Raw genomic sequence first — 23,079 nt, 5'->3', positions numbered from 1 at the left:
AAAACATGTTATGTTAAATTCCCTCCCAAATGGTTCGGCGCCCCTAATGCAGCTGTTACTCTAGCGGCGGGGCCCCCTGCCACGTGAGGGTACCGCGTACCCCCTGCGCACGACAAACTCGGGAATCGTTTTAATATATTTTAGCGTCGTTGAGGGGAATTGCCGCGTGGGGTCGTCAGACTGTAAATATAATGCGAAGCTCCCATTTTCTATAAAGGAAACGTACGCTAAACGATGCAAAGACATAATAAACCTTCCGACAGCCTACGCGGCGTTAAATTACTATGATTTCTAAGTTTATTATTGTCAGAAAGTCCTATAAATTAAGAAATACACTTTTGCAGGTTCGAGGTTGTTTTCTCACCAAACCTCATAATTTACGGCGTATAAATATAAAATATTTACTAAAATATAAAGTTATTTACTTATTTATGAGCCATATTTTAGTCTGTAATAGTTTTTATAAATATTTATTTCTAATTTATTTACGTGAGTTAAAATTACAAGGATCGAGGGCAGATCACTCCTCTTTCGGGTCCATACTTAATCGGATTTAATCCGATTAAATGTATTAAATCGTGTTAATCGTGATTAAATTTTTAATCGAATTTAATAACGATTTAATCTTTAAATCGCGATGTAATATTTTTAATCTTGATTTACTCTTTTTTAGTCTTCTTTAGTCTTGATTTAATATTTCTAATCTTAATTTAATCACGATCTAATCTGTTTTAATCACGATATAATCGGTTTAATTACGATTTAATCTGTTTTAATCACGATATAATCGGTTTAATTACGATTTAATCTGTTTTAATCACGATCTAATCTGTTTAATTACGATCTAATCTGTTTAATTACGATTTAATCCGTTTAATCACGGTCTAATCTGTTTAATCACAATCTAATCTGTTTAATCACGATTGAATCGACTAAATTGAGATATAATCATCTTAATCATAATTTAATTTAATCATGAGAATGGTACTTTCACGTCATATTATATCGTGACCTCTGTGACCTGTAACGTCAGCTTAGGTCCCTTTGTTATGACAAGTAACATCCAAATATTATTTTTTATAACCATAAATTTAAACTACGCACGAAGGTATAAGTAACATAATATCTATATAGTATGACACTTCCTATTGTTTTAATGATAATTTTATTATCGAACCTTTTTGACATTGACACTTTCGCCGAGCTCTTAATTGGACCTGCAACCATCCTTGGTAGTAGTATATATCGCCCTGGACGTATTTAGACACCAGGGTGCTCTGTGCCAAAATAAACCTTAATTGCGTATTAACTTAGGAAAAATATAAATGAATTAATTTTCTAATTGTCATACTGATTTTATTACGTCACTTATGAGGACACCAATATTTATATTATATAGTTTTGATGTCATTTAATCAGGGCCCCCAGAGGTCCTATAATTCCTATAAAATCCTATATTTTCAAAAATGTCCTATAACATCCTATACTTTTAGCAAAATCCCCAAAAACGTCCTATAAAATCCTATAATTTTGATATTTTGCCAATTTCAAATCCAGCCACTCAGTTAAATTGCTAGATTTAGCTATAGGATAAATTCCTATACCAAGTCATTCTAGTCTATACTTTTGCTATTGTTAACATGGTTAGCTACTAGTATATTTTCGTGATAAAATGGTTCAATAGTTTCTATTTTTCAAGTGAAAATCAAAGATTTATTTCACTAAACATAGATTTTGTATTTCAAATGCATAAAGTTAGTAAATAAAATATCATATATAGTCCTATAAAATCCTATAATTTGAAAAAATAGTCCTATAAAGTCCTATATTTTTAGAAATATAATCCTATTGTTCCTATAAAAAAATTGAAGATTTGAGTGGGGGCCCTGCATTTAATATTAAACATAATACGAAAAAGCTATACTGTTATTTTAATACACTTTTAGCGAAAAGGATGTAAACACAAAATTAATTCGATGAAAAGGAAGCCGAAAAACACAAGACTTTTTTCCAATATTTATCTGAGCAGCTGCCCCTGATTCACGGCGGATCGGTTTCTTTTAAAAGGCGGATATCCGGCGTTCAGAAAAAAGAGTGTACTCCTCCACCACCGCCGCGCAGTGGTCTTATTCTTTGCCGGCGCCGCAGTCAGTGGCCAGTTGTCTATTTGACTAACGGAAGTCTTAAATTTTCTCGCTACTTCCGTCCCTTCAGCCACCAAAATAGTGTGTTGTTTAGCCTCCCTTCGCGAAACCTCGATAAGGAAGAGCTATAGCGCCTTCACTATCTCGATATTATTATTTTACGTTGTTTTTAGCAGATAGCGACTCTAATATTAGGCCTCTGTAATCCGCGGCTCCCCGCAGTCTCGCCATCTATTGAGAAGACCGAGAACTGCAATCAACAGTAAGCGCTACGTTTTTGTTATATGGACGCCACCTGGTGTCATTAGCTTAGACTAATAAATAAGGGACGGCACACTCAATGTTAAAAAGGCGTAGCGCGCGTCCTCTGGTGGCAGAGGTTTGAAATATATCTACTCTTGTGGTACGTGATCAGCTATAAGCATTTGAAGATTTATTACGTAGTTTTGTTTTGAGTAGATAAGTTGCCAAAAGTCTCCACGACAGCGCTGGCGTCAGGTGGTACTTTAAGCTAACATTGCTTATTTGTTGGCCACTCGCGTAAACAATGTAATGTTTAGCAATTTAATCTGTCTTCATTTTCGTTCACTCCTTTCAACAATCATATAAAATATGCCGATATTTTGAATGGGTTTTATTTTTAGGTTATTGCGGGGAGGTTTCGAATATTAATAGTCTGATGCCCTTCGGCTGGCTGGCTTGACTGGCAGAATGGGGATGACCTGATATATATTGTTTATTGTAGGTTATTTAAACTGTTAAGATTGGTCTAATATGGTTCGATGACAAGGTTGTTTGAAATGTAACTGAACATCCATTAGTCAAAGTGTAGGCTTGCTTTTCGATGGACGCTTAGCAACGCAAATAACTATTTTCCACCATGTCATGACGACTAGCGCGTGACAGCTGAACACGTGGCGCCATCCCTAGATTTATTGCTGAACTAGAAAAAGCTCGCGGTCTGCTAAATAGTGGTGCAGCAAATAAAATAGTAGTAGTGTAATTACAAAATTTCGTCTGCTTTGTCAAGAATTTACCGTAGGCTAGTAACTAAAGTAAATATTTATATATAACTAGGATATGAGATTGTACCGCCAACTTGTTCAATATTCATTTTTTTAAATCAATGACTTGAATTTCTGCAATTAAAATATTTAGTGTATTTATAAAAACGTATTTTAGAAATTTAGTTCGTTTTTCAGAAAAATTTATTTTAACTACATTAAGTAGGTTTAAACTAACTACAAATAATAATCAATAGTACAATTAATTAAAACGATTTTAGACATTTTTGTCCTTAAATAGCAAACTAGTTCAACAAGTTTGACCTAGATGGCGCCACAGTTTCTATTAGGCGTCCCTAGTGTGAAAAACGTGGGCGTGTGCGAACTAGACCCTCTAGTCAAACTTATTGAAAGACGATCAACTGAGAAAAAAAAGTGAAAATTAAAAACGGCGAACTCGTCGATGCGAAAGATGAGACCGGGATGATAATCGCCTTTGGCATTGGCATACTTCACTGCCCTCTTTCGGCGAAGAAATTTATTATGACAAAGCAATTCGTTGTAGAAAGGGGAAGTTTAAAAGCTTTTCTCGTAACTCAGTGGGAACGTCCATGTTAATAATTTAACAGGGAAACTTCAAACACCCTCTTTATAGAAAACCTTTCACAAAATTCTCAATAATTACTCCTCTGGCTATAGAGCTATTCTTTTAATTTAAAACATGGTTTGAAATTTTAATCCTTTTCCTAGTTTTAAAGTTGGAAAGAAAAGGAACAAAAATGTGGGACGAATTTAGCTCCGCTGGGGGATTACTTTGTCATTTTGATTTATTACACTTGTCTTAGTTATCTAGGCTGTTGCCCAATTAAGATCGCTAAAGTCTAACCTTATCCAGTTTCCAATGGAAAAATAGATTGTGATAAAGACCGACCCGAACCTATTTAACAGGGCGTTAGTTAACATTAATTCGTTAATGGTATTTTTCCTGCAAGTGTTTCTTAGGGCTTACATTTTCTTTATTCTTTAAAAAATAAGGAAATCAATAACTTTTTTAGAACAATGAAATCAGTATTTTTCTTAAATAATGAAATCAGTAAAAAAATTTAGAACGATGAAATCAGTGAATTTTTTAGAACGATGAAATCAGTAAATTTTTAAGAATAATGAAATCAGTAAATTTTTAAGAATAATGTAATCAGCATATGTTTTTGAACGATGAAATTAGTATTTTTTTAAATTATTGAAATAAGTTGTTTTTAGAATGTTCAAAAAATTCAATCAGTTGTTTTGAGAATGTTTTTAAGAAAAATTCAATCAGTTGTTTTTAGAATATCTTTGAGAAAAATCAAATTAGTTGTTTTTAGAATGTTTTTAAGAAAAATCAAATCAGTGGTTTTTTAATGTTCTAAGAAAATCAAATCGGTTCTTTTTAAAATGAAATTAGATGTTTTTAAAAGAAAAATCAAATTATCGTTTTATTTAGAAAAATAAAGTAAATCGTCTATTAAGAAAAATCTGGAAAATATTGAAAATCAATCGTTTTTTTTAGAAATTATCAAATCAATCAATCGTACAAGTTTCCCCCCTTACATTTTTTTAAATAATATTTTTAAAGAAAGGTTTTTAATTTTTGTAATGTCGCGAAATTACACTAACGCTGATTTTTGTTGATTCCAATATTTCTAAATAATATTAGTTTAATAACAGTATTTCTTACAAACTGATTCAAAACAGAGTTAAATTTACCATTAATATGATATGTTCGTTTAACTAACAACATGATAATCGAAAATAATAAACAGATACTGATATTCGGTTATTTAATGCGAATTCCAATTAGTTATAATCTAAGTTAATTGGTACACTTGGCATCCATATAAGGGTGTTGCCACATTTTTTAAATATGTTTAAGTATTTTGAATGAGCAAATATTTGTTTACTGCCTTGAGGAAACAACGTGAAGATATTTAAGTTGCATTCTTCGAGTTAAACCTGTTGGAATTAGAACGTCAAAAGCAATAATCCCATTTTGGCTTTTTAACGTCATTGCGATACATGATCTCGGTTGGACTTAACTTTGACAGTTATTAGTGAACGTAACTCAACTTATAGAGTAGCCCAGACTGCTACAGGTAGACGATAACGTTATAAATAAATCATTCCATTATCAATGTACGTCGCGGGAATTCAATCAACTTTTATCTTCTAGTTTACCAAGCTCAAACACTTCTCTTTGCCATATAGCGTTATCAGTATCAATCGATAACGTTTAATACTCCAGAAAAACACGGACACCATTTAAAAATATAGTTCTTTTGGCACTGGCCCGCGGAATTTTCAATTTTCAAACTTTCCTCCGCGTAATCCTCTCTTCAATCAGGTTCCAAAATTCGTCCAATTTCTCCTGGGCTATTATTCCCAACCCGAATCACACCTTTACACCGTTACTTCATTTTCCAAAATATACATCCTTATCTTGGAATACTTTTTTCCCCGATAAAATTTCGGGAACCCTTTAGAGCTTTAGTAGCCGAGTAGCGTTGTTAGAATTAGTATCGCAAACCGGAATTCTCGAAGGCCAACTTAACTATTCAGTCGCCAAATTTCCTTCGCTGGAATCGTACGCGTTTTTCTCAGCATCTCTCTTTCGCAAATATCACCATAATAATAATAGCGGAGTGCGGTTAGACAGAGCATCTCTCCAAATTCGTTCCTTCCAGAAAATTTATTCTCCAGTATCTTTTACGTTTCGCGTTTTTGTTGCGTTGGCACGCGCAACCCCTGGGGGTCGTTATAGGTCAAATTCGGTTTTCAGCTAAGGTACGGGGTGGTTAGGAGCGATTGAACCCCCCGAAGAAACACGCGTCTACCCGCGATCATTTGCCCAGCGCCATTCACAACTCGGAATATGAAGTGGAATGTTTCGTCTTCGTGTTGTTGGTGTTTTGGTTGACGCGAAAATTGTGTACCGTTGTGTGTATTCTTTGTTGGATATCGGTCCACTGTAATTGGTCAACAACAATGTTTCGAAAGTTGATACTTCAAAGGTCGTTCTCGTTTCAAACTACACCTACAGGTTAGTTTTTATTTTATTTCATATTTAGAAACATCGATTTTAAATAAATATAAATTTAATCAGCAATATAATGCGAACGCAACTTATATATTCGAAATCGTAAATCCAGTTTCTTCCGTTGGAAACATTCATGACCAAGGCTTAAGATGTTGTGATAACAGTAAATATTTTAAGTAAAACAAATTGGTTTTAATTACATTAAATTATTGATTAAATTCTATGTATTTTAAAGGGACGTTAAACAATTACTATTATTATATATTAACTATTTACAAGAAGAAAAATAGATTAATTATTAGATGTCCTATGTGACAAATATAGTGAAATTTATTTTTGGACAAAAAACTTGCAGAGGAAATATTTATAATTCCGAATTTTTTTAACACTTTTATAGAATTTTCAAAGTACGTGTAGACTTACTTTCTCGACATTTTGTTCAAACGCGAATTTATTCAAATATACCCTAATTGAGTCCTGATGGCTGTAAGTCATAAAAAAAACATTATGAAATCATTCATTTTGTGAGTATTTCCTGCTCTCTGGGCGTTTTATTGTGAGCTTTTAAGCTTTTTAGTTATATAGAAATATAAAAATAATAATTAACAAGGAATATTTATTTAACATATAACTTTTCCGCATTCTTGAATTGCATTAACTGCGGTTAAATTTGAATTATTTAAATTATCAAGTATGGTATATAATCAGAGTTAATTTTTCATAATATTATATAATTGAAGAAACAAAATATTTTGAAAATTTGTCGTAATATTAAAAAAAAGAAACCAGATATTTTAATTAAATATTATATATTTATAATATAAATAAATATAATATTATATATTATATTAAATTATTATAGAAACAAGATATTTTATTAAAATATTTTTCGTATCATTAAATTATAAAAGAAACCAGATATTTTATTAAAATGTTTTTAGTAATATTAAATAATAAAAGAAACAAGATATTTTAATGAAATATTTTTCGTATTATTAAATAATAAAAGAAACAAGATATTTTAATTAAATCATTTTCGTAACATTAAATAAAAGAAAAAGATATTTTAATTAAATATTTTTAGTAATATTAAAAATTAAGAAACAAGATATTTTAATTAAATATTTTTAGTAATATTAAAAATTAAGAAACAAGATATTTTAATTAAATATTTTTAGTAATATTAAAAATTAAGAAACAAGATATTTTAATTAAATATTTTTAGTAATATTAAATTATTAAAAAAAGAAATTAAATTATTACGAATTTAAAGTGGTAAATATTTTCAATAATTCAATAATTTTTATCCACTGAACACTTCATTTCATTTACTTCTGCTATTTAATTTTAAATTATTTGTATTAAACAGTTCGGAAAGTCAGGTGAAGTCGGAAACATATCACCACAATTAAAAATGTTTTAAAGAATTAAGAATTTTCAATATTGTAAATAATTTAATTTAATTATCATCTCTTGGCATGGCGTGTATGAAATTATTTCCCTTCCGGTTACTTTCTTGATCAAAATAACGTTGGCTTTTCGTCTTAATTAAAGTTGAGGCAGTCGCTAAAAGATTTTAATGGGAAATGTTGAGCTCTAGTCCGGATATTTAGTTTCGAGTCGCTAATTTAGCGTGTGTCTCGCCTTTGAGACTAGTCTTAAGTGTGTCGTTTTAGGGGGCATTCCTTTCGGGTGTAACTTGATACCCAGTTTTACCCGTACACAGTAAAGTAGAATTGCTTATATTTCCGAATAGGCTAGGGGCCAATGCCTGCTACTAGTAATTAAGTGCATTATACACCTACTACGTGAGAGGAATTCCAATATAATTAAAGTGCTTCTAATTTAACGTAAAGTGCTTTCCACATCGAAAAAGATTCCCGAATTTCTCGTTCTTTTTACTTAAAACTTAATAATTAAAACGTCTCGAAATTTAAGGTTGTCAAAAATATTGAAGTCTACATAATTTTGATTTAATGAGGATTAAAAATAATTACTCCGACTAGGCTGAAGATGGCGCTACACGACATCAGGGGGCGTTTCTCTTCTATTTAATAAAGGCGCGCGACGCACGCTCGTTGTCACGTGTTAATTGGAAAGTGCCACAGAGCGTGAGTCTCAAGGTTCCTAAAACGTTACGCTTACAACATTTGCTAAAAAAATATTCATCTTTATGCGTTCGTTAAATGCTTGAAATATATTATTTAAATATATAAATAAATATATTATATGAATATTTTAACTTATATATACTATATAAGAAATCCATACCTGTACTCGGAATGCTTATCCTGACGTATCGCGTATGGTAAGATCACTCTGACGGCTTTGGCCCCGCCTACGAGAGAAAAAATCCCCTCTGCGTGCGCTCCCCTCTCACCTTGTTGTTTGTTAAGTTAGCATAGTGACGTCAAAAAAACCGTCAGCCACATCGAGACGAAAATCTGCCGCGATAAGTATTCCAAGTAGAGGTATGGATTCCTGACTTTATAAATAAGTATATTTTTGGACAGGTGAAATTTAAATGTCACGTTAAATGTTAAAGGTTCTTGAAAGCTGCTTTTTTAATTTCAAGTTAAATTCAAATAGAGTCGCTAAGCCTAATATCAGAAATTTTGTTGATTTTGTGATCCTTTGAAATAAGAAATTTCAATAATGTGCAATATTTATTTTTGAACATTCCTTTAATATGATATAAAATCATTTCTAAGGCTACACCCGCGTTAATAAACTTTGCCCTATGCATCTAACCAGAAATATATAACATTTTTATTACGACAGAAGTATGACACATTTATCTTCGAATACTAGAGGGAATTTTATTTTTTTTACCTCATAACCGCCTAAGAATATTTACTAATTAATAAAACCATACTTTCCCAAATAAATTAAGAAAAACCGAATATTCTGTATTTCTTCTTTCAAATCAGCAGAGGAATACTTCTGTTCTAGCGTATTCAGGTACGCAGGGCTTCTGATCATCACTATATAAACAAGCTCTAAATAAACTTTCCTAGGGGAACTGGGTCGCTAAAGGCTAAAGTTTGCAAAACTCTTTTAGTGGTATTCAGGGACAATTTCTACAGGTTATCCTTTGGAAAACTAGTAATTTGAGTACGTTAGGGGTAGGGATGAGGGAGACCTTATAAACGCAATTTTCGCCAAACCCGCAAAGGCTTATACTCTTTTCAATTTAAGCTCCGCATTCATCTAAGCGCCTCCTTTTCAGCACCCTTGTTTATTATATTAGCGCAAAATGATTTTTCCGGCTTAGCTAAGCGGAATCCGCTCTCAAAAAGCGCTTTCGTCGAGCGAGCATTAAAAAGCCAGTAGCAAAAATCTCGTTAAATTTCTTGCTTTCGCGCGCTTATTTTTCCTCTTTTTTTTGACGCGTTCCCTCTTTGGCGAACCGATTTCAGCGGCTTATAGACAGAATTATTCCGTAGGCGGATGAAGAAGGCTCAGAAGAGGGAATGTGTGTTTTAGGGATTTATCTTGTTTTTCTGTCCGGAAAACGCCATCGGAAAGCCGCGGAACAAGTTGTAACGTGTTTTCTGAACACCGAAGTGGGGGTCCGTCCGGGATGCGACTAACCTTTCATTATTCTACCGACGGACTATGACCGTAAGAGGAGAACCGATACGTCCTCTAGCGTCCGCTTTGGCTAAATATATTCGCGGCACGTAATTTGTACCTCACCATATACTACCGTGTAACTACTTTCGTACCCTTCCGCGGCAAAGACACATAAAAAGCTGCCGAAATATATAAAGTTTTTTGCTGTCTTTCCTCGTATCCCCTTCACTCAGCATTACGCGGCAGTTGCGATAGTTTATTCTTTGTCCCGGGACCGGAAATAGTACGTAGGAGCCCTGTTTATTTGTTGCCTTTGCGCGCCTGGCTTGTAGGGGGGCCGGGAGGGGGGGAAATGGAGACCCGGGCGCGTGCCGGCTCGTACCGCCAACTTTCTTTCACGGATCCCATAGAGTTTTACGTGCAAAATGGCGCAGCTGCAGTATTCTAAAAAAATTCAAGTCCTTTTAGTTGTTATACTTATGGCAGGCTTCGAGTTTTAGTAGGACCTCCCATTGTGGGCCACGTGGCCGCACTCGTATACCGGTGAATAAAATATTTCAACCCCCCTCCCCCCCGGAGACGCAAGCTGTCTGTCTACTCCATATCGCCTGTCGCTGACACACCTGGTAGATTTTAATAGCATGGCATCATGTTTTCTAGTATTTCTAGCCCGCGGGTAGATATTGGAGAGATATACCTTAGTTTTCGCGTGTTTTTTCATGGACTATTTTTTTACCTGGTATTCTTACATCGAAATAGTCCCTTATTATATTATCAGTAAATAAAAATTAGTGAAATTTCAAATGAAAATGCCATTTTTTTAAAATACCTAGTTGACTCGAGTATTACTAGATGGCGCCACCATATCCGTCGCCGCGAAGGGTCGATGGTATATTTTTCACGCGTAGCGCGCGTAAAATTTACGTATCGAGCGGGGAAAGCAAAGCGCGTACTGGGCCTTTCACTATAATAGCGGCAGTTGGATTGCGTTTTTTTGGCGAACGGCGGCGAGCGGTTTCCTGATAGGAGAGAAGCGGTGGGGGAAGGCAAAACGGGGGAACGCAATTTTCCGGAGATGCCGTGGAAAGGACGCATTTTGAGCAGATGGCCGAGTCCGTGTTGTCGCATTTTAAACGTGATCCTTCTAGTCTCTCAATTTGAAAGTTTCGCGTTGTGAAAATCGGCTGTTCTTAGAGCGAAAATAAGCGTATTTATTCCTCCTAGTCATTAAATATCGCCGAGCTGCCACACTCAACGTTTTGTGCGCGTGTCATGCCGAGAGGCCCACTGTAAACGCGTATGTCGATGTAAGAACTCAGGGTAAGGAATTTTTACCTTTACAATTTTGGAAAACATTTTTTTTTACTGGCGAGAGTGAGAGTAGCGAAAAGGTAGCGGCATGGGTTGTTTTATGGCTTCAACCGGCGCTACCACACCCCCCCCTTTCCGCCCGCGCCCCCCTCCAAATATTTGGGTAGGGGATCTCATCGATGATCAGGAGGACGTCTTTGGGTGCTCACATTTGCAGTTTGACTTGTGGTCTGGCCAGGTGTTGGATTATATACGAGAGAAGGGAATGGGTTGGTGAGCCTTAGTTCTTTCGACATTTCACGGTTTGAAAGTCGTGAAAATGAGAGTTCGTGTGCTGTTCAACGATTATCAGCTTCTTAGAGGTAAGAGTTGTTGAAATAATTACGAATAAAATATAATGATTTTAATGGTTATATTTATGGTAGATCCCCTAATTTCTGACACTTGATTTATCAGATGTTATGGTAACTGGATCTAGTTAGGTTAAAATTAATAAGTAGTGCGTGTTAGAAGACGATATGGTTTTTATTTATAATTTACTCCCTTTATGCCCTATTAAGAACGCAAAATTGGAGAGTTAAGGGGTTCCCAGCCAATAGTGCTTAAAATTATAGAATATTAAAGTAAAAATTATAGGATCATTAAAGGATAAAAATTTCAAATTATTGGATAGTTTTAGGATACAAATGTCAAAATTATAGGATCATTATAGGATAAAAAAAATCAAATTATAGGATCATTATAGGATAAAAAAATTCAAATTATAGGATCATTATAGGATAAAAAAAATTCAAATTATAGGATCATTATAGGATAAAAAAATTCAAATTATAGGATCATTATAGGATAAAATTCAAATTACAGGATCATTAAAGGATAAAATTCAAATTACAGGATCATTAAAGGATAAAATTTTTCAAATTATTGGATAGTTTTAGGATACAAATGTCAAAATTATAGGATCATTATAGGATAAAAAATTCAAATTATAGGATCCTTATAGGATAAAATTCAAATTACAGGATCATTAAAGGATAAAAATTTCAAATTATTGGATAGTTTTAGGATACAAATGTCAAAATTATAGGATCATTATAGGATAAAAAAAATCAAATTATAGGATCATTATAGGATAAAAAAATTCAAATTATAGGATCATTATAGGATAAAAAAAATTCAAATTATAGGATCATTATAGGATAAAAAAATTCAAATTATAGGATCATTATAGGATAAAATTCAAATTACAGGATCATTATAGGATAAAATTCAAATTACAGGATCATTAAAGGATAAAATTTTTCAAATTATTGGATAGTTTTAGGATACAAATGTCAAAATTATAGGATCATTATAGGATAAAAAATTCAAATTATAGGATCCTTATAGGATAAAATTCAAATTACAGGATCATTAAAGGATAAAAATTTCAAATTATTGGATAGTTTTAGGATACAAATGTCAAAATTATAGGATCATTATAGGATAAAAAATTCAAATTATAGGATCATTATAGGATAAAATTCAAATTACAGGATCATTATAGGATAAAATTCAAATTACAGGATCATTAAAGGATAAAAATTTTCAAATTATTGGATAGTTTTAGGATACAAATGTCAAAATTATAGGATCATTATAGGATAAAAAAATTCAAATTATAGGATCCTTATAGGATAAAATTCAAATTACAGGATCATTAAAGGATAAAAATTTCAAATTATTGGATAGTTTTAGGATACAAATGTCAAAATTATAGGATCATTATAGGATAAAAAATTCAAATTATAGGATCATTATAGGATAAAAAAAATTCAAATTATAGGATCATTATAGGATAAAAAAAATTCAAATTATAGGATAGTTTTAGGATACAAATTTCAAAATTATAGGATCATTATAGGACGTAATTACCAATTTTAATTAGTTCTGTAGGGTTAAAATACAGAAATACGCAAGTTTTAAAACGTCTTTAAAAGGAGTCATAACAATGTTAGACAGATCAGAAAATAAAATTCTAAATCGTCAAACTTTCGCAAGAAAAATTCAAAATTAAATATTTTTCTTGTTGGTGTGTAAATATTTTAAAATTTGATCAGTTGGGTTTCAACTGATTATATTCAAAATATAGAAGAAAAAATGCAATTTCAGGATTTTATACGTGGTTGGCAAAATTCTGAACTATAACGAATGTATTTTGTATCGTTACAAAGTAATTAATTTCTTATTTTCTTGAGAATATGGCGTACAATATTATTTCACCGATCAATATTTTCCCCGAATATTGGTTTTCTTTATAGCAACGAAAGTTATGTTTATAGCAACGTGGTTATACTGAAATATTATGACAGGAAAACCTGACCCAATTTTCATACAACAGTTAAGGTTTGTTTTCTTAGCCAACCTTAAACGCTATCAGCTAACGTTAGGATGTCAATTTGCAGCAGCATCTACATTCGAAGCATTTTATCCATTACGAAAATGACTTATCCAATATACAAATTTGGATCAAACTGGAATTAAGACACGTACAGTTTAAAACCAATTCTGTTTGTATCAAATCGGAATAGAGTTGAATGTCGTACATTGTATGGTATTAAGAGGGAAGACTACAGTCAGTGCTCATTGTCTAATTTCACGCTATTTCAAGCTGAACTCTTTTAATTTTGTATTTTAACTTATAAAATTAATATTTAAGTGTAGAACAGCCTCTTGTTTAGTGCTTAAAATAATTTTGTCAATTTTAAATTTAAAAATAATTAAGTTATTACGTTTTAATTCGGATCCCCGGATCTAAACAAGTTGGGAAAGTGCCCAGACTACCCTTTAGTTAGGACCTTATATCTCGTTAACTATTAATATTAGAATTATCAAAATTATTTAAAGCACTAGAGGAAGGTTCAGCCTAATAAGAAAAATATAATTCTATTATGTAATTGTTAAAACAGAAACGTTCAGCTTGAACGAAAAAGAGGCTTTTACTGTATTCTTCCCCCTTCAGCTTAGTTGCCACTTGGCGAATTTTCGGTAGTTTAGCGTTGAATTTAATTTTCGCCGTAGCTTTGCTCTTTAGTAAATTTTATTCGCAAGCGTCACTTCAACCCGCGAAAACTAAATTTCGCGCCAAGTGGGAATTAAGCTTAAAATATAATATATTTTGAATTGATTTTTCGCACAAAGTAGAATTTAATCTGCCAAATTTTGAACATAATTTAAATTTGAATATGACAATCTACGCGTTACTTCTTTTAAAATACTTTATTGAACCTGCCAAATTTTGTACATAATTTAAATTTGAATATGAAAATCTACGCGTTACTTCTTTTAAAATACTTAATTATTGAACCTGCCAAATTTTGAACATAATTTAAATTTGAATATGACAATCTACGCGTTACTTCTTTTAAAATACTTAATTATTGAACCTGCCAAATTTTGTATATAATTTAAATTTGAATATGACAATCTACGCGTTACTTCTTTTAAAATACTTAATTATCTTATTACCATAAATCTTAAAACAAGCTTTTGATAAATCTGTTGACAGAAATGTGAAATTAGGTGGAATTTCATAGGTCGTTATTCGAAACTAAAATAGCGTTTAGTTAGTTTCCTTTTGAAATCGTCCAAAATCCCGGCGGGCGAAAATAGGCGTTTCATTGTGTTTACCGATGAGTCACTTACTCCCATCCCGGCGTTTTTATGACGATGCTACATCATCGTGTTAACGTTACGCATTCGAGAAACGGTTTTCTCACGCGTTTCAGCGAAACAGTAAACTTGTTCACGGACCCCCTACAAAAGCGTGACTAAATTCGTCCTCTTCAAGCTGTGACAGTACATTTTCAGAGCTAAGTCAAAGACTGCAAGAAGGTGAAGTTTGTGGGAGGGGTCCGACATTTTCAAGTTTTGCTTACGGGTTTGAATTTCAAAGTGATGTTGATTTCTTGTCAGTCCACCCAGCGGTCCTAATAAATCTTATATTTTTCAACCTATCCTATATTATCCTGTAATTTCTTGATATGCCCTATAAAGTCTTATATATTTGAGGTAGTATGTGTTCGAAATGCACACAATAATTTAGTTGCGTTATTCTCAAACGAAAACTATCGCTAATATTTTCGGGGTTGCTTCCTTAGAGCAAGGTATGCAAGAACGATTTTTCTATAGCTAATTTAGAAAATAAAATTTTCAAGTGTCTAGTAACGTTAAAAATTTATATCATTGTTATGAACGTTTTAGTGATAATTTACAATAAAACAAAAAAATTTAATATCCAGTATTTTACTTAAAAATTAAATTTACTTTTTGAAAAAAAAAATTCCGTATCTTAACCTGAAATAATAATAGTAATAATAATCAGCTAGGCTAATACCCAAGGCACCACCTTAGGCCTAAGTCATCAAGCGACTTATACTGCCTTTAAACAGGTGGCCGGGTTACAATGCGTAGGAGGGTGGTGGCAAGCCCTGCATGCCATGCGAGCCAACAGCTCCCTACACTAGCTATTACCATATAAATATTCTTTAACTAAGAAATTTTAGTTCTATATTATCCTATAAAGTCACATTTTGAGTCCTGTATAATCATAAAATTTGAAAAAAATAATCCTATTTTTCCTATAAGAAATGTATTTTTTTTTGTGTTTTAGTCTGATTTTGAGATTTTGGAACTGATTTTCGCCCAGATTTTGGGATTTTCTAGTTTATTTCAAGATTTATAAAAAAAATTGTTTCTTTAGAGTGTACGGGATTTGTTCGCCTTCTGATAATACCAAGGAACCCATTGTCTAATAAAGGTCGACCCACCGTAGCTAAAACCGCTAAAGAAAGGTTATTTTCCCCTCTGTATTGGCAAACGACCATCACGCCAGGCTCATCGCTTCCAAATGGTGGAACGCAAATTTTAATGCCATCTGCGGATTTGAAACTGAGTAAAAAAAATTGAATTCTGGGTCAGTGTGTAGTCGCTCTCGTAGAATAAACACGGTAGTGTTCCGAAACTCAATCTTGGAGAACAAATGATCGAGGCTTGAAAGACAAGCGCGTATATTTGAACCTCTCTCTAAGCTCCTCTTCATTCGCAGTTTTGTTTGTTTTCAAAGCGTCCGTCTTGTATCGCGCCAAGGGTGTAGAGCTGGCCCGTTATTAGTTTTGCACCCCTCTTTTCGGATAACCAACGCCAGGCGCTCAAACTTACAAAACTACCATTATCGCGTCTATCGTTGCGCTCTGATTTCGTTTTTTAGTACTATTTTGAGCCAGGCAGGGTTACGAAGAGGTGCTAAATAATCATATGGTCAATAACGTTACGGTATAACATGGGAAAAGTGGTAAATAATATATTTTCATGAATAACTTAACGTATTTAAAACTTAAAACTACATTTTATGGTAATAAAACTTCTAAGATTTACAACAGACTTATAATGTAGTGGAAATAAAGTTTTAGACCATATTTACCATTATCTACCATATTTACCATTATCTACCATATTTAACATTATTTACCATATTTAGCGTTATATTGCCCATTATTTACCATATTGCCCATTATTTACCATATTGCCCATTATTTACCATATTGCCCATTATTTACCATATTGCCCATTATTTACCATATTGCCCATTATTTACCATATTGCCCATTATTTACCATATTGCCCATTATTTACCATATTGCCCATTATTTACCATATTGCCCATTATTTACCATATTGCCCATTATTTACCATATTGCCCATTATTTACCATATTGCCCATTATTTACCATATTGCCCATTATTTACCATATTGCCCATTATTTACCATATTGCCCATTATTTACCATATTGCCCATTATTTACCATATTGCCCATTATTTACCATATTGCCCATTATTTACCATATTGCCCATTATTTACCATATTGCCCATTATTTACCATATTGCCCATTATTTACCATATTGCCCATTATTTACCATATTGCCCATTATTTACCATATTGCCCATTATTTACCATATTGCCCATTATTTACCATATTGCCCATTATTTACCATATTGCCCATTATTTACCATATTGCCCATTATTTACCATATTGCCCATTATTTACCATATTGCCCATTATTTACCATATTGCCCATTATTTACCATATTGCCCATTATTTACCATATTGCCCATTATTTACCATATTGCCCATTATTTACCATATTGCCCATTATTTACCATATTGCCCATTATTTACCATATTGCCCATTATTTACCATATTGCCCATTATTTACCATATTGCCCATTATTTACCAATATTTACCATATTTAACATTATTTACCATATTTAGCGTTATTTACCATATTGCCCATTATTTACCATATTGCCCATTATTTACCATATTGCCCATTATTTACCATATTGCCCATTATTTACCATATTGCCCATTATTTACCATATTGCCCATTATTTGCCCATTATTTACCATATTGCCCATTATTTACCATATTGCCCATTATTTACCATATTGCCCATTATTTACCATATTGCCCATTATTTACCATATTGCCCATTATTTACCATATTACTCATTATTTACCAGTGGTATGCACATAATTCGAAATAAGCGGTATTTTTTGAAAACTGAGGCCAGGGTTGAATAGATTGTAGTAGTGGTGCTCGTAAGGGCATTTTTGTTATTTTAAATATTATCATCGGAATCATAGTTTAGACATTTATTAATAGTTATCGAAATAATTGAAAAGAAAATTTACACATTTTTAGTAAAAATATGTGTACATTTCAGTTTTTATCTTTTCAATTACCAACACGCGTAGAACTGCTACAATTCTCAACTAGTAATTTTCGTAATAGTGATAATATAATAATATATTTATTTTTAGAGTTCATTGGTTCCCTAAAACTGACGTATTTCGAAAATACGACCATGATTCGTCTTATTATAAATAAATACATTCTTGATACGTATTCGTTATTAACGATTTTAATTATGAATAATTATTTAGAATACATCAGTTATAATAATTGAATAATTTAAATGGTTAATGAATCTGTCACTAATAAATATCACGACTCCGCTACTTTGTTAATAGTTAGTATTTAATTTATAAAATAGTTGGCAAATTAAAATTATACGTTGATGACCATTGGAATTCACGTAGAAATTAATTAATTCCCAATAAAAAAATATCAACATAAATGGTTGCAAAACAAACGTCCCAAATAGCAACGTCCTTAACAAAAAAAAAACCCCCATTAAAAACCGTTTTTTATTTTAAGGGGAAAAAAATTCCGTTAAATTTATTTTAAATTGTCATTAAATTGACTAGAAACGTATGGGAAAATTCAAAAAATTCGTCAAAACGCGGAGGCTAAGTCATCCTTGTCGTTGGGTAACCAACCACCTTCGGTCCTTCATTAGTTCCATCAGCTTGTTCCAACCCCTTTACGCGCTGTATTGGCTCAGGGTGCTTCGCTCCTGCGGTATATACAAGGGCAATCGTCCCTGTCCAGCTTGTTCGCTTCACGCTAGGAGCGTCTTCGGCGGTGGCAGCACTGGCAGCGTGTTTTGTCTAGTGTGAAAGACCGGATGCGATAAGTCTTCTTTCTGCCGAGAAAAGGACCCTCATTATTTCGCTCTCGTTATAGCCATATAGTGATCGAGATAACTGGGATTCTTTTCCGAGATGGAATCAGGTATTTTTCCCTTTGCATTCATTCTTTTCATTTAATCGTCCAAAGATCGATTTTTGTTATCGAAGCCGGATAATGCGATATTAATGACTTTAGAGGTTCCCCTTTGTCGTTTTTAATTGGCATTTTCTTTCTATTAGTATAAGCGGGTTTTAACCTAGCCTGGGCCCCTGGTTTTCGTTATATTAGATTCTTATTTTACGTTAATTAATGGTTGTTCGTTTTGAAATTGCTTTTTAATTTCAAACAGTGTTAGTTCGTCCAATTATTTTTTGACAAATTTAAAAGTTGTTTGATCTTTTTTATTGGTATTTCTTTTTTTTTGGCCGTTGATGCCTGTGTTTTTAAATTACCGATTTGGTATTTCTCAAACGTTCGTACTTATATTTACAGTTGCCTTAGTTCGTAATTAAATTTTTTAATTTAACTACTGATTATTTAATGATAATACTTTGAAATTATGAATTATATATCTCGTATAGATTGCGCCTGCCGAAGTAATATGCAAAATATTTGAGTGCTTTGAAATTTATATATTTTTTTTATATTTCGGATAGATCGATGGAGAGTTGGTGGGCTCGTATCATCTATTATTTATTTGTAAATCTGGAACTTAAACAACTAAAGTATACTAATGTAGATAGATTAATTTTATATTTAGATTTTACCCGTACTCCGCCAACATTTTCTAAAATATTAATTTTTCAAAGTTACAAAATATTATTTTTCTTTTTTATTATATATTAGTTTTATATTTTAAACTAATTTCGATATAAAATTTAGAAAAGTTTCTATAATTTTTGGGAACTAATAGGGAGATAATTTTGAGTGTAGGTTATTAAATCGTTACCAAAATATTATTGTATCAAAACGTTATTCCACCCTGTACCATTAATTTTTCAAAGTTACAAACCAAAATTATTATTCTGTTTAAATTTAATACTTCTTCATAAAAAATAGTAAAGTTTATAATTTTTAAAACATAATAATTACTTTTAAGTATTATCTCAGATATTTATTAGGGCATTAAATTGTCGGTAAATTAAATTATTAAAAATATATTTGGTAAACAATATTACGCCCTACGTGGACTTGAAATTCCAAAATCTTGATCGACTCCAGCACGTGCTCTCTATCTTCAATAACTATAGCTTGTGACGTAGATAAACATTTACGTGACCTCCCGTATTTTATAGAAACACCTATTGTTAAGATTTTGAGTATTACGTTAGATATTTATTAATATATGAAATCGTCCTTTAAATAAATTAAATTATAAAAAAAATGCTAATTTATCCCCTTTATAAATTAATGATTATTAAATTTAATTTATTCTAAAAAATGGGTACGTATTTGGTTTGTAAAAATTGTAAGTATAAGGGCAATAATCCTTTCGTTTTTATGGATGAAATTATTTAATGACTTCCGTGCAGTTGATCTTTCATAACCCGTTACGTCATTCGGAATAATTTACCCTCTAGTGAACCGCGACAAATTTAATTTTTTGTTTACCCACTTGATAAGCACCAATTTTAGAAGTTTTTCATTTCAATTTTTTCAATACCGAATTAAAGTAAACTTTGATTATCACTTTTTTCCACGCTTCGTCCGATTGAAACCGGTAATATTTAATTAAACCTCGTGAAATATGAGTATCAAAGCGTAAGGAAGTATTCCCGTAATATTATATATTTCCTTTTCTCTCAACCATGCGTATCTCTCGTTCGTACGGATGCCAAAGGCCTAAAAAAAATATAAGAAATATACGTTTCCGCTTTGCGTGGTATCTTTTGATTATTAATTCCATCCAATTTTATTATCTACTAGTCAAATGATGAAGCGTTGTTCGAAGGCTCGATGAGCGTTACGGTCTGGTACCTAGTGATATTGTCATTTACGTTCGTTTCTTCCTCGAATGTACGTTTCACTAGTCAGTGATGGTGACATTGCGGCAGTTATTAGACGAATATTTCCAAGATAATCTGTTTCCAACGCGATAATGAGGCGATTTTTGGGTGTAATGTCTGATGGAGGGTGTGTTGTCGCGATTCGAGTTTGCAGCGTGGTTGAAGGCGGGGAGGCGTGTGACGTATTGGAAATGAAGAATGACTTTCCGCGAACTGCCAAGAGAGACGGGTACGGCCTACTGGCCTCAAGTCTATAAGGGGGCGTGATGGGTGTCTACTTTTTGCGCGGGACATGGGAAAGTATGAAGTCTGCGGATCCCGCAGTGTTGTACCAGATGGTAGCTATTACTAAAGCCCACGACAACGGTCACGTAAGACCGCAGTCAATGGCAGAACCCCCTTGGAACTGCCTTTTCGCTCTACTACCAGGTGAAATACGATTCTCCATCTTATTTTGCTATAGATTACGGATTCTGGTTATTTTTAACGTATTTTTGGGGAACGATTTTGTAAGCAACGCCTGCGGACTGAATGTATCCGTTTGAAGAGGAATTCATTATTGAAAAATAGAATGCATTGACGAAGAAAAAAGTTTAAATTTGAACCCCGGTTCATTCATTAAAATCGTCGATATCTTCGGAGGTTTATGAATATTCATTAAAAGAGATGAAAGGGTTACTTGTACCTTTACCTACGAATTTATATTAGGAGGTTGATGCATTCTTAGAATTTTTAAACACTAAGGGCATCGACTATTTTTTTTAATATTTAAATGTTAATATTGGAGACCTGTATATCAGACAAATATTTAACTCACTAATCGTAGAAAATAAGGGAGCTGCCCGTTCAAATATTGGTCTTCTAACCATTTATATATCATTTCCGTTCAAATATTGGTCTTCTAACCATTTATATTTCATTTCCGTTCAAATATTGGTCTTCTAACCATTTATATTTCATTTCCGTTCAAATATTGGTCTTCTAACCATTTCCATTCCATTTCCGTTCAAATATTGGTCTTCTAACCATTTCCATTCCATTTCCGTTCAAATATTGGTCTTCTAACCATTTATATATCATTTCCGTTAAAATATTGGTCTTCTAACCATTTCCATTCCATTTCCGTTCAAATATTGGTCTTCTAACCATTTATATTTCATTTCCGTTCAAATATTGGTCTTCTAACCATTTCCATTCCATTTCCGTTCAAATATTGATCTTCTAACCATTTCCATTCCATTTCCGTTCAAATATTGGTCTTCTAACCATTCTCATTCCATTTCCGTTCAAATATCTGTCTTCTAACCATGGTAAATGGTAAAAAAACGTCTTCACGTAGCTCTCTAGTAGAAAAAAATAATTCTGGTATTATAAATGCTAAACTTGTCACAAAGCGGGACATTTTCCCATGTTTAAATATTTACAATTTGCGTTGGCAGGGGGCGCCTCCGTCACCCAGTGGTCCCGACTTCGCTAACGTCGTCATGAGAATCGCGGTAACATTTTGGGCAAACGCCTTTTTCTGTTTTCAGTTGAAGTCTTGGGAAAAACATCCCATTTTTAGGAAACTTAATATCGGAATGTTTGTTTTTTTTGGGGAAGGGGAAGAAACGCCAATATCTCGCGCTATATTGCCGCTCGGTGGCGTTGTCGTCGTCCATTGACCTTTTTATTACGTCTTTCGAAATTTTGGTGACGTTCCTTTTGCGCCCCCAAAACCGTGAGATACGTTATTCGTAAGCTACTTATACCCCAAAATATTCGCCAGTAATTTTTCGCGTCAGACGTGAAGCGTGAATTAAATTACAGCCTTTCATATTTTTTTTCATTCTTAACGTTTTCTTTTCTTCCACAATCTTATCTCGAAACGTGTGTGAATTTGCGGGTACCGAAAAATGTGCTTTGTAGGTCGTTTCGAAACTAAGATTGTTTTTGTAGATATCTACCATCTTATCTCGTACGATTAAAATTAGTACTTGAGATCGGAAAATCGTGTGTTGTTTATAGACGTGCAGCGTATTTGTACGCTTCGATCCACAACCAAAACACTTGACTGATCCGAGTTGTTGTCGGTGATATAACTATAAATTCAAGGTCATTATGATTTATACCATCTACAATTGTTTTGGTGATTCTATACTCTTCTGTTTAGACTGTTTCATTGTTTAATTTGGAATTATTTTTAATTAAAGGCTAAAGTTAATTCGCGATTAAGCTGCAAAATTGAATAAATTGATGGCTGTGAAGCATCATATAGTGATTACATCATTATTAATTATGTTAAAGGGAATATAACCTCGGGTATTTGGTGTGGAACACCAACGTTTGCAGCTCTGGCCGCTCTTGTCTTTGGCTTGAAAAATGTTTGGCGCCACCGTACA

The 23,079-nt window shown here is 32.9% G+C and overlaps 1 protein-coding gene across 11 annotated transcripts in view; it reads left to right on the top strand.

The window, feature by feature from the left end:
- raskol (Ras GTPase-activating protein raskol) overlaps nucleotides 1-23,079 on the top strand; it is a 192,299-nt gene that overhangs the window by 125,888 nt on the left and 43,332 nt on the right. Inside the window, exon 1 of one of the 11 annotated variants that reach the window (XM_090175857.1) lies at nucleotides 5,996-6,224. The exons of 8 other annotated variants lie outside the window; for them this stretch is intronic. In XM_090175857.1, coding sequence (XP_090031983.1) covers nucleotides 6,170-6,224 — 55 coding nt within the window. In that variant the 5' untranslated portion in view covers nucleotides 5,996-6,169. Of the gene's footprint in view, nucleotides 1-5,995; nucleotides 6,225-10,917; nucleotides 11,118-11,412; nucleotides 11,471-23,079 lie in introns of those variants that run through there. 2 more of the 11 variants (XM_090175861.1, XM_090175858.1) reach the window with 2 other exon arrangements.

The sequence above is a fragment of the Leiobunum rupestre genome, chromosome 5 (genome assembly GCF_980474605.1).
Source record: "Leiobunum rupestre chromosome 5, qqLeiRupe1.1.hap1, whole genome shotgun sequence".
NCBI lineage: Eukaryota > Metazoa > Arthropoda > Arachnida > Opiliones > Sclerosomatidae > Leiobunum > Leiobunum rupestre.
Note: the sequence above shows the minus strand (reverse complement) of the source record. Positions and strands in the feature narration are given on the sequence as shown.